The sequence below is a fragment of the Elephas maximus genome, chromosome 20 (genome assembly GCF_024166365.1).
Source record: "Elephas maximus indicus isolate mEleMax1 chromosome 20, mEleMax1 primary haplotype, whole genome shotgun sequence".
NCBI classification, from domain to species: domain Eukaryota; kingdom Metazoa; phylum Chordata; class Mammalia; order Proboscidea; family Elephantidae; genus Elephas; species Elephas maximus.
In genome coordinates this window covers 54894601-54904228 of record NC_064838.1, presented here as the reverse complement: position 1 = coordinate 54904228, position 9628 = coordinate 54894601, and the positions used below count along the sequence as shown (strand labels likewise).

Below are 9628 nucleotides of genomic sequence, written 5' to 3'. Positions count from 1 at the left end.
AGAGTTCAACTCAGGTTCAGGGACTCAAGGTGCAGTGCTCTCCCCAGGTCTCCTCCCTGCGCCTGGGTTTAGGGGCGCGAGTCTGTCCCGCTGGGAGTGGAACCCGGGCTGCCTAGGAGCCTGACTTCTGGCGCGAGAAGATCCTAGCCACCTACCCTTCCCGCCCGGCTTCGACGCCCGCGCAGGGGCTGACGAGTGGTCCCTTAGGACTGAGACCCGGCTCCTGGCTCCCGGCTTCCGCTGGGGGCGGAGCCATATCCAAGTGACAGACTAGCGGACCAATGGAGCGCGGGCCCTAGGCCCGACAGCCAATCCTGAGAGGGGGTGCGGAGCAGGCAGGGAAGCGGGGCGGTGCGGGTCGCTGGAACGTCGGGGACCCCAGGAGACTGCTCTCCCGGCCCCACCCCCACCTTCGGTCCGGGCCCTGTCCACGCTGGCCTAAGCAGGCAGAGCGGGCGCTCGCAGCTGCGAGCAGTGCGCCGTAGCGAACCCGGCTCGCTGCTCCGAGCGTGCAGGGAGGGAGGACCTCGGGTCGGACCTGCCATCCCCCCACCAGCCCCAGGCCTCGGGGTTCCCCCCGCCCCGGCCTCCCGCCCGCTGCCACCACCCCCAGCCTTTCCGACTGAGCTCGGCGCCTCGGATTAAGTAAGTGCTGAGATCGCCGCTTCTGTGCGAGGATGGAGGAATCAGAGTGGCGGAAGCGGGAATGAGGACTGGGGCAGGGAAGACTGAAGGACCTGGAGGAGAACGGTACGCGGGTTTTCCGGGGTCGCAGCGCCGACCCTTTCACCTCACTATCCCTTCCTTACCCTTTGGACTCCGAGGTAGACCCGGGAAGTGGTGAGCAGGACCCCTTGTCCCCTTTGGATGGAGGAGTGAACTGAACCACAGAGCAAGAGTTAACAGTCCACCCCAAGGTCATGCCTGGGGCTAGTAAAAAAAAGCCAGAAAGAGAACCCAGGAGTCACCCAGCCTAGCTGGAGGGAGAGGGCAGAGAGGGATGAGTTTGACCCCGACTCCCTTGTCCCTCTGCCAGCCTTGCCCCTCTCTAAGGGGCCATCTGTGTGTGCACACCCCTCACACACCCATGCATCTGCACAGGGAGGAACCCCACACCCAGCCATGCGCCAGCACAGGGAGGTAGGTGTGCAGCCATGAGCTGTGGATCCTATCTCTTCCTTTCCCAGGCCTGCCCATCTGCAGCTTGCCTGGGACGCCTTTCCACCCCACCTTACCCAGGGCCCTCTGGCCTGGGAGGGCCTAAGCCACACCCTGGGCTGAGCACATCTCCTACCCTCTGCTTCCAGGGGAGAAGGGAAAGAGAGGAGGGGATACCACAAAGTGGTTATGGTCGCCTCACCTTTCTCCCTGTCCCTGGCAGCACCCAGCCCCCGCCCAATGGGGAGTCCAATGACCATAAGAGCCTGCAGAGAAGCTGTGTCAGAGAACCTGACTTTCTGCCTCTCTTTCAGCCACACCCCTCTCTCCACACCTGCCCACACTTTCTCGGAGCACAGCTTGGACCACATATCAAACTGGGTCCAGAGGTTTCTGTGGCTCTGCCTTCTCTGACTGTGTTGGCCAGAGGGAGAATATTTAAGTTATTGGGCACTTACTGTATGTAAAGGGAGGGGGCTGTGCTCTGTTAAGCCTTTTTTTAGGGACCAGCTCATTTTGACATTTCTGTAACATTATGGCCCTGTGAAGGCAGTGTTCTTAATATCCAAACTTTAGCCGCAGGAAAACTGAGACTCAGAGAGGTGCAGTGACTTCCCTAGGATCACCCAGCTAAGTGGTTTAGCTGGGATTCAAAGCCAGGTCTGTCTGACTGAGGCAAGTGTTTTCCTCCAGGAAAGCAAAAACTCTGGTGTGTTTTTCTCTAAGCTTCAAAGCAGGTGCAGGGGAGAGATTTCTTCTTGCAAACCTCTACTACCTTTCAGATCTTTCAGGTCTGATCGCTATGATCACTTTACCCACAAACAGAGTCCATATGGGGCATGAGGCATTGGTGATTCAGTTCTTGCCTTCCATCTGGGACACCCAGGTTCAATTCCTGGCCAATGCACTGCACGGGCAGTCACCACCTGTCTGACAGTGGAGGCTTGTGTGTTGCTATGATATTGAACAGGTTTCAGTGGAGCTTCCAGACTAAAGTGGACTAGGAAGAAAGGCCTGGTGATCTACTTCTGAAAATGAGCCAATAAAACCCCCATGGATCACAACAGGCTAATCTGTAACCCATCATGGGGGTGGCGCAGGACCAGGCAGCGATTCATTCTGTTTTGCATGGGGTGGCTGTGAATCCGAGGCTGGCTCACAGCAGCCAACAACAACAAATCCACACAAGAACCTTAGATACATAAAGCATGTGTCCTGATGTCGCCTGAACTTGCCCTTGCCCTTGCCCTTGCCCTTGCCCTTGCCCTTGCCCTTGCCCTTGCCCTTGCCCTTGCCCTTGCCCTTACCCTTCTATTTCCCCTGTGTCTTCAGAAACTTGAGGGACTTCATCCCATCACCAAGCCACCATCCTAAGCCTTAATGTTTTTTGTTCTTTCCTTTCCAGTACCCGGGGAGGCAGGGGACTCCCTTTATCCAAGGGGGTGGCAGGGGCCACAGGCTGGAGCACTCCTAATGTAGGGAGTGAGTGGGCAGACTGACTGACTACGGGCAGCCTCTCGACCAGGGCCCTCTCAGCGTCAGCATGAACTCCAGGATCTCATCTACTAGGGGCTGGTTCAGCAGCCGCCCGCCTACCTCTGACCCTGACCTGGAGCCTGCCACAGACGGGCCAGCCTCTGAGACCACCACCCTCAGCCCAGAAGCCACCAGTTTTAATGGCACTAGAATGCCTGACATGGTTGGTGGCCCAGCTGGCGTAGGCACAATGCTTCTGTCCTTTGGGATCATCACGGTGATTGGCCTGGCTGTGGCTGTGGTAAGAGCTAGGGCAGGCTGGGTTGCCCAGGTACCTTTTCGGTGGGGGGAGGGGTGGCCAGTATTTGGATTTACAGAGAACCTAATCAGAAAGCAAAAAAAAAAAAAAAAACCCAAAAAACAAACCCCTTGCAGTCAAGTCGATTCCAACTTATAGTTGTCTGTTAATGATAGTGTAGTTTCTCCCTCCGCTAGGAATTTGTACGTTAAGGTCCAGAGACCAGAGAGGCTGCCTCCAATTGGAAGAACCAGAGAAGATTCTGAGGAATACATGGTGTTTTGTGCTGGAACATGAAGGCCACGTAGGAGTTGGGAGGAGGGCATTTCAGGTGAAGGGTCCTGCTGGGCCTGTTTGGAGGGAGGCCGGAGGTTTTGAGAGCACAAGCAGCGAGGCAAGTGAGGACAGTGGGGCCTGGGGGTGCAATATGAGGAGGGGCAGAAGGAGACTGGGATGGATTGTAGGTTGCAGAGTCTGGGTTGGATGCTCCAGGCATGACAGGCTGCTGGCAGTGTTCATTCGTTTACTCACTTGACAGTTATTTACTGGTACCAGCTCTGGACCAGGTCTTTGGGACCCAACAAGGGCTGGGGAGACAAGGCCTTGCCCTGTACATCTTACAGGGATGGGAGACATAAAAACCAAGGGCTCCAAGGAAAGCCCCCAGAGACTGGGGTTGGGGGTGAGGGAAGGCTGTTCTATGCTGGGTGGTCAGGGACAGCTGAGGAAGCCACATGAGAGCTGAGACCTCAAGACGGAGGCCTGACCTCCATGCCATAAGGAGAGGCAAAGTTGGGTAGCCATCAGGACCAAGGTGAGCTGGGGTGAGGGCTGCAGGTGTCCCCTGATTATGAGGCCTCCAGATCTGCTGTCCACCCTGAGGATGTGGGTTCACCCCCTGAGATGACACAGGGACACTTGGAATGTCACTGGGGACCACTGCAGATTGTTCAGGTTGAAACCAGGGAGGGTGGAGTACACTTGAGGTCCCTCAGTGGGAATGTAATGCTAGCATCCTGCCCACTGCCCCCTAGGCTCTGCTCACTGGCCTTCAGCTCAGAGCGTGTTGCTCTGACAAACAGGGCTATGGGTGGACCATCCACAGCCTGGCAGGAGCTGCTGTTAAGACAGGGTTGCCATATGGTCCCTGCAGGCTCCAGATCACTGCCAGGGAATAACTACCCACCGGCAATCAGGGCCAGGATGCAGCATGGGGACAGCGAGACCAAGGCCTGAGAGGTCTGGCGGGCCAGGGGTGGGGGCAGGACACCATGTTGTACTTGAGCTGACTGAAGCACCCTAACCAGGGGCAAGCAGGGCCTAGAATCTGTCCTTGTAACTCTCGGCAGAATTTCCTCCCTCCTTCTCTCCGGCAGAACATTTGGAGGGTCCTAGTGGGCTGCCTTTTCTCCAAAAGCGGCAAGTTAGGGAGGTTTTAGGGTAAAGGGGGTGGAGGGCAGGAAACAGCTTCTGCGGGTCCAGAGGCCTCCTCTGAATGCTGCCTCCTCTTCCCTCACGCCAGCCCTGAGCCGGGCAATGCTGGGTACAGGAGCAAGTTAGTGCCAGGCTATGTGCCTCACCCGGGGGAAAAGCGGCAGGAACAGTGGGGGTGGGCTTCCTGGAGGAGGTGGCGCTGAAGCTGGAGAGTGAGGGGTGGGGAAGATTTGGAAAGGAAGGTGCGGGAGATGTCAGCAGTTGGGGCAGGGAGAGAGCAGGGGCAAAGGCATAGAGGTTGCATAAGCATTCTGGCTTCTCTTGAAGACCCCTCCATATGACAGGGTAAGGGGGAGGGAGGAGGGTGTGGGGCAAGGGTTGAGAGGCCAGAGAGCAAAGGGTGCTGGGGCTGGAGCCACTCATACAGGGTAAGTAGGGGCTGGGCCAGAAGACCCTGGAGCTCCTGCTGTATTCCACCCGCTGGAGAAGGGGTTCTCATGTGACCCTCCGGAGGGGGTGGGGGAATGAGGGGCACTCCTGGACCTCTTTGGGGTCCCTCAGGAGTGGGCAGCAGGAGGGGCTCTAGGCCAGGGTCAAGCTGTGAGTGGGGCACAAAGGACATGGGAGCTGCAGAGGGTTTGGGACAAACCCTGGGGCCATGGCTTTCCCCCAGGTAGAAGCAGATATGCCCGTGGTGGTTGGAAACTGCCAGCTTGGGGAGGAGCAAGATGGTGGCAGAGGTCCCTGGAGTCCCCTCCCTGGGCAGTTACCTGAGTCTTACCTCCTCCCTCCCTTCCCTCAGTGCTTCACAGCAGGCTTTCCTGCTCCAGCTTAGAGGCCCTGTTTTCTAAGACTGCCTAGGCCTTTATCTTCAAGCTGTACAATAGGAGACAAGACCCAGGGGCCTTCCAAGCAGCAGGGTTCTGAGAGGTCAGCCTGGGCTGATATCCAGGGGCTTAAACACCACACATCTACTGAGGGCCATCAGCCTCCCATGGGAGCCTAGGGATGCACCTTAGAGCCACTGCCCTGCCAAGTCTGGCCACTACCTGTCCCCCATTCTTTTTGCCCATATGTGACTCTGGGCCTGGGGAGCTAGGGTGGTTTGGGAGGATGTTGGGGAGGGATTCTGGAGTCTTCCCCTCCCCCTTCAGCTTTGATGAGTGAGTCACAGGCAGGTGCTGAGTGGCTGGGGCCACAATCGGCATGGGCAGAGGTGGGGCCCACCAGCCCACAGGACTGGGCTGACTGTGTGGTCTTCTGAGACTGGGTTTCCTCCAGGGCAGGCCTGGTCTCCACCTCTGAGTTCCCAGCCCTGGTCTGGGCGATGTCAGCACCTAATAAACATCAAAGGAGGGTGTGGATGTAGGATGCAGGGTCACTGGGATGAGGGCCCCTGAGGACATGGGGACCCGTAGGTCTCCCATTCATCAGCCTGGGCAGGCTTCCTGTCCTGAGGAACTGCTGGACCCACCAGAGCCTCCTTTCCTGGCCATGTGACACTGCTCCTTCTCTTGCAGGTTTTGTACATCAGGAAGAAGAAGAGGTAACTCCCCAGCTGTAACCCGAAACCCCAGCCCACAGTGCTGGGCCAGCCTCCAGGGGGTGGGGGTGGGAAAGGAAAAGGAGCACCCCTGCACCAGGGCCTCCTTCCCTGGTCAGGGAGTCAGGCCTCTTCTGCTCCCTCAGGGTTGGGGGTGACCACTTTCTCTCAGTGAGAGCTGCCTCTCCCTCCAGGGAGCTCACATGCAGGGCAGGCGGTTGTGAGGATTCTGGGTAACCCGGTAATCCTAGGACAGGATGGGTTAGAAGGGGAGTAGTTTGGGATTACCCCTCCCAATTGACCAGCCTCTCTTGCCCTGCCCTCCTGAGCTGCCTGCCACTGACCTGCCCCCCTCCGCCAGCCCCCAAAGGCTGTGAACCCTAGCAAGGCCCTGGCCTAGGCAGTCCCCGTGGGCCCCAAGGGTGACAGTCCCTTGGCCCCACTCCCAGGAGTGGGCAACTTCTTCCTCCCAGGCCACCTGTCTGAGGGATAGAGCTGGTCCTATAGGTGCAAAAACGTCTTTCATTGAATCTCGAGTGAAATCTTAGGACGCTAAACATAGTTGTGCACTGTGACTCAGCTGGTTGGCTGGCAGGACCTGGAGGGCTTGTGGGAGGAGAAGGGCCTGCCATCCCCAGCAGCCTCTGCTTCTCCCCATCCCCCCCGCCCCCGACACACAGGCTGGAGAAGCTGCGCCACCAGCTCATGCCCATGTACAACTTTGACCCCACGGAGGAGCAGGACGAGCTAGAACAGGAGCTGCTGGAACACGGGCGAGACGCTGCCTCCCTGCAGGCCGCTGCCTCTGTGCAGGCCGTGCAGGGCAAGGTGGGCACCGGCCAGACCCCCCACCCAGCCCGCAGCCCATTCATGCACCCTTCCACCCCATCCCCATCCATCCTCACCCAGCTTTCGAGCACCTGTCTTGTGGTCAGGTGGCAGCTGTTCGGTACACATGTTTTGACAGGTTTGTTTAGGAACTGGTAGAATTGCTCCGTGGTGACCTACAGACTTCCTTCACCAGGCCAGGCTGTGGGCAGCCCTAGGACCCAGCCTGGCTCTGCCCCTGACAGCCTAGTGATCTGGAAGCCCCACTGGCCTCTCTGAGCCTCAGTTTGTTCATCTGCAAATGAGGATCCTAACTTTTGTCCTGTGTACTCCCACATACGGGGGACCAGTGGGAGAGGTCATTGAAGGCTGGAACCCCAGGTCCCACCACTCCCTGAGAATTCCTGTACTGAGTGGGTCATGGGTGGGGTGAAACTCCTGGATAGTGGTGCCTCAAAGTAGGCCAGTGGGTTCCCTGTCATTGATAGACCCGAGGCAAGTAGACCCCAGCTGATCTCACCTCCTATTGTCTTAAAGGTCAGGCACCTGTGTGGTCATCCTGCTGGGGCCACTGGCTTACCTGACCACTTGACACCAGCCCCTCAAATCCCCAAGGGCCAGAGCTACATGAGAAGGCCTGACCTGTTCCAGGACCTCGGCCTCTTCATATCCCTCTTTGCCTTGACACCACAGGTTGCTAGAGGGGTCTGGCCCACCAGAGGCAAATTTGAGAGGCTGGACTCAGGAAAAGTCCATGCTGGAAGTCCAGAGACACCCTGGTTTTGTCACCAGTTCTCTGTGACTTAGGTCAGGACATGCTTGGGATATTCAGGAAGTTGGCCTGAGAAACTTGGTCTATCGAGCCCATGGGGCAACTGACCTTTTGACAATTGTTTCCTGCACCCCTTCCTTGTGCCAGCCCCTGTGCTAGGGCCTGGGGGTACAGAGGTGAACCCTTCTGCGGTAGAGGGTGGTGCATGCATAGTGAATTCAGTCCTGAGCCCACAGGAAACCTGGCCAGGCAAGCTGGGGGTGGCTGTGGGGGCTGGTGGGAGAAGTCATCTAAGCCAGGCTGAGCTTGGAGGGAGGGCATTCCAGCCAGAAGGTATAGCTCATGCCAAGCACAGTAGGCACCAGGAAGTGAGGGTGGAGGTGACTGGGCCAAAGGGCATATGTCCTTTTGGTCAAGGTCCCCGATGTCCCTGCACATTTCCCTGCAGACTACCCTCCCCTCCCAGGGCCCGCTGCAGAGGCCCAGTCGGCTGGTGTTCACTGACGTAGTCAACGCCATCCACGCGTGAGTGGCCTGGGGACAGGCCTGGAGTTCTGATGGTGATGCCCGCCACAGTGCCCACACAGCTGCCCATTCCCTGATCGTCAAGACCTACTCAGGACCTGCCCTGCTGAGGCAGGAAAGGGCCAGCCCGGGCCCCAGCTGTTCTCTGCACACCCACCTGCTGACTCTCCAGGCTCTAAGAGTGCCCCCTGGCTGGGCTGGTATCTCGCCACTAACCTCCCTTGGCCTGACCGCCCTGGTGGAGGGCAGTCCTCATGCCGGGAAGGTCAAGAGCCACTGCTGTCTTCCTTGTGTCCTGTCCAGGTCCTTCACATCAAGGTCTGCTCCTCTGAATGTGGAAGAAATGGGGGGAACATAGGGTGGGAGGGGGAAGGGAAGGAGAATGGGGGCGTGTTTTCCCTCTGGCAGGGAGAGGTCTGTGATTGTAATCTGGAGCCTTCTCTGGGGTGGGGAGAGGCAACCACTCAGGTCACAGGCACAGAATGGGCCTGAGATCCCCAGGAATGGAACTAAAACTGATAAGTAGGCAAAAATGCCAGGAGGGGGCTGCTCACACCCAGGGTCTGTCATATTACAGAGGTTTAGGAAGCCTCCCTGCCACCCCTCCCTGGCAGCCATTTGTTTGCTGGGCCCAAGCTAGGGTAGAAGAGGGGGAAGGGAAGTGAGGGATCGGGTGTAGAGGGATGCAGCCCCTAGACCTGCCAGAAGACCCCATGTGTGCATGAGCGTGCCCATGTGCAGATGTGTGCCTGCCTCAGCACAGGAGGCAGGGTGGGGACCCTCTGACTGGCCCCACCCTCCAAGTCTACCCCTACGCCATGGTGTGTAGAGGAGCAGCAGGGTGGGCCACCCCTGTCACCTTCAATGTTCAGGGGCTACAGGGAGGAGGGAGGAAAAGGAGGGTTCCACTGCCTGCCATGTCTCTTCACAGGCCCTAACAGCTGGCTTCTCCCGCCCCCAAACAAGGCTCCCGCCTTGGGCTGGATCCGGGATCTGGGTTGGGGAGAGGCTGCTGGTCAGAGGCTGCAGGCTGGGTGGGGAAGTCCTGATGGCCTGGAGAGGAGGGGATGGAGAATAACCCCGTGGGAAACAGACGCAAGAAACCTAGTCTGATTTTGGATTCCCCTCCCTCCACCCCATCTATTGGAAGGGGCCTCTCAGTGTTTATGGGTGAGGAAGGGGTCTCTCACTTGGCTACCCCCTCAGCCTTGGTGGGTCAGGGCCATCCAGGCAGGGCACTGGACAGAACCAGACCCCAGGAGCTGGGCGTTTCTCTACTTTGGGCAGATGTGTGCACAGGGGCATGTCGGTGTGCCCGGCCTTGCCACCATTGCTGTCTTCTGCTGGTTGGAGGGGGTGCAGGGTGGCGTGTGCACATCTTCTGTTGGGCAAACATCACATACCAGGAGGTGATGGCCTAGGACCTGCTCCAGGAAAGTTCTGGAGTTAGTCCCTCTTGGAGATTCTATAAATACATTAGCACTTGAGCGACTGAAGGGCTGTGGGTAATTTAGGATGCACAGAGCTGTAATTTAACTCGCAGCATCTCCATGTGAGAGCATTAAAGATGTAATTAAGATGTTTACACAAAGAG

The 9628-nt window shown here is 58.0% G+C and overlaps 1 protein-coding gene across 4 annotated transcripts; it reads left to right on the top strand.

The window, feature by feature from the left end:
- Window positions 1-347: 347 nt before the first annotated feature.
- C20H3orf18 (chromosome 20 C3orf18 homolog) lies at window positions 348-8379 on the top strand. Of its 4 annotated transcripts, none has more exons than XM_049863078.1 (5): window positions 348-2935; window positions 3114-3263; window positions 5887-5912; window positions 6590-6737; window positions 7958-8379. In XM_049863078.1, the coding sequence occupies exons 1-5, from the start codon at window positions 2702-2704 to the stop codon at window positions 8036-8038; spliced, it is 639 nt and encodes a 212-aa protein (XP_049719035.1). In that variant the 5' UTR covers window positions 348-2701; the 3' UTR covers window positions 8039-8379. The 4 variants fall into 4 exon arrangements, with proteins under 4 accessions (XP_049719035.1, XP_049719034.1, XP_049719037.1 ...); XM_049863077.1 differs by lacking the exon at window positions 7958-8379 and having other exon boundaries at window positions 348-750; window positions 2564-2935; window positions 6590-7938; XM_049863080.1 differs by lacking the exon at window positions 3114-3263.
- The last annotated feature ends 1249 nt before the right edge of the window (window positions 8380-9628 follow it).